General features: G+C 60.6%; 1 protein-coding gene across 1 annotated transcript; it reads left to right on the forward strand.

Annotated features, from left to right (window-relative positions):
* Window positions 1-206: 206 nt before the first annotated feature.
* LOC136022054 (C-C motif chemokine 3-like) lies at window positions 207-1187 on the forward strand. Its single transcript, XM_065694923.1, has 3 exons — window positions 207-445; window positions 670-778; window positions 903-1187. The coding sequence occupies exons 1-3, from the start codon at window positions 373-375 to the stop codon at window positions 991-993; spliced, it is 273 nt and encodes a 90-aa protein (XP_065550995.1). The 5' UTR covers window positions 207-372; the 3' UTR covers window positions 994-1187.
* Window positions 1188-1511: the final 324 nt, after the last annotated feature.

A 1511-nucleotide genomic window follows, 5' to 3' on the forward strand; every position in this document is an offset into this window, starting at 1 on the left:
TGCCTGCTTGGGACTGCCCCTGGGGCTCTGGCCATGGAGCTTTGTGCCCCAGCCTGGCTCATGGCTGCTGGGGGATCCTTGCGGCAGTGGCAGCGTTGGTGCTGGGGGGTTTGGGGCACCCAAAGAGAATCTGAAAGTTGCAGCCCCATGGCCAGCGCTTCCCTCTCTGTGGCTTCCTTCTGCAGCTCAGCAAATCCGCGTGCTCTGACAGGATTTCCCTGGTAGCATGCACTCATTTTCTTTCCTTGAAACCCTGTGCCCGCCCCGCGGCTGGGGATAAAAGCAGGGCATGGCCACAGGGCCGAGCATTGTGCAGAGCCCTGCAGAGCCCAGCTCCAGCCCTGCACGCAGATCCCTCGGCTCCACAGCACCATGAAGGTCTCCGCAGCCGCTCTGGTCGCTCTCCTCCTCGTGGCCGCCTGCTCCCCATCTGAGGCCCATCTCGGTGAGTCCGGCAGCACTGCATCCTCCCTGGGGCTCACTGTGCCATTGCTCCATAGGAGCTGCCGGGGCAGACTGAGAGCTCCATCCCCATCAGCAGGGGGAGGCCTGGGACCAGGAGGCCAATGCTGGCACCAGGGGAACAGGACACAAGAGGGGAGACAGCAAATCCCCCGGGAACCCCTGTGCCTGGGGTCTCACCAGGGCTCTCCGTCTCTGCCCTCACAGATGCTGTCCCCACCACGTGCTGCTTCACCTACCACCAGCGCCCCATCCCGCGGCGCCTCATCACCTCTGCCTATATCACCAGCAGCAGCTGCAGCCAGCCGGGAGTGATGTGAGTACCACTGGGGGCTAAGGGGGCGATGGCTGGGGCAGAGGGATGGGGACATGCCTGGGGACCTATTGCAGGCAGCCCGCTGCCCCGGCCGAGCACTCTAACGTGGGACTTGTCCTGGCAGCATGGTCACTAAGAAGAAGGAGCTGTGCACAGACCCCCGGGCGGCCTGGGTGCAGGCACATCTGCAGCACTTCCAGAGCCTGAAGAACTGATCCTTCCCCACTGCCACCCCTGATGCCCCTGGTGCTTCCCCCGACCCGGGTACGCAAGAGAGCACTTGGATGGCAGCCTTCTTCAATGGGAAAGCTTATTCTATTTAACTTATTTAAACAAAGTATGTTTTGCTAAAAAAAGGGAAAAAAACCCAAAAATAAATTATATCAGTCATAATTTAAACTGAAAATAATTTAAACCGTATCAATTTGCTTGTTAATGAACAGTCTGGAGCTTCGATGCCAGCGCCAGCTCCTCTTTGGGAAGCAGCCCGGCATCCCCTGTGATGCCAGGAGGAGGCTGGGGCCGCGGCAGCGCCTCTTGCCGCGCAGCGCTCAGGCACAAGCAGCAAAGCCGCGTTGGTGAGGGTCCAAGTTTTATTAGAGGGAACCTGCCCATGCCTAGGGCAGGGCCTGCGAGGGCAGGTTGGTGTCGGGGTGTCCTGCAGGGATGCCGGCCTCTTCGTCCTCAGGGGAGGTGTCCGGAGCTGGGCCACTGTGCGAGGGTCCCTGTGCCG

Source organism: Lathamus discolor, chromosome 14 (assembly GCF_037157495.1).
Source record: "Lathamus discolor isolate bLatDis1 chromosome 14, bLatDis1.hap1, whole genome shotgun sequence".
Classification (NCBI taxonomy): domain Eukaryota; kingdom Metazoa; phylum Chordata; class Aves; order Psittaciformes; family Psittacidae; genus Lathamus; species Lathamus discolor.

What these genes read in the sequence shown, in the direction of transcription:
- LOC136022054 (XM_065694923.1), top strand. Translation starts at nt 373, where the DNA reads ATGAAGGTCTCCGCAGCCGCTCTGGTCGCTCTCCTCCTCGTGGCCGCC. An exon ending in CCCATCTGAGGCCCATCTCG is followed by an intron (nt 446 to 669) that starts GTGAGTCCGGCA and finishes CTGCCCTCACAG; the next exon opens with ATGCTGTCCCCACCACGTGC. An exon ending in TGCAGCCAGCCGGGAGTGAT is followed by an intron (nt 779 to 902) that starts GTGAGTACCACT and finishes TTGTCCTGGCAG; the next exon opens with CATGGTCACTAAGAAGAAGG.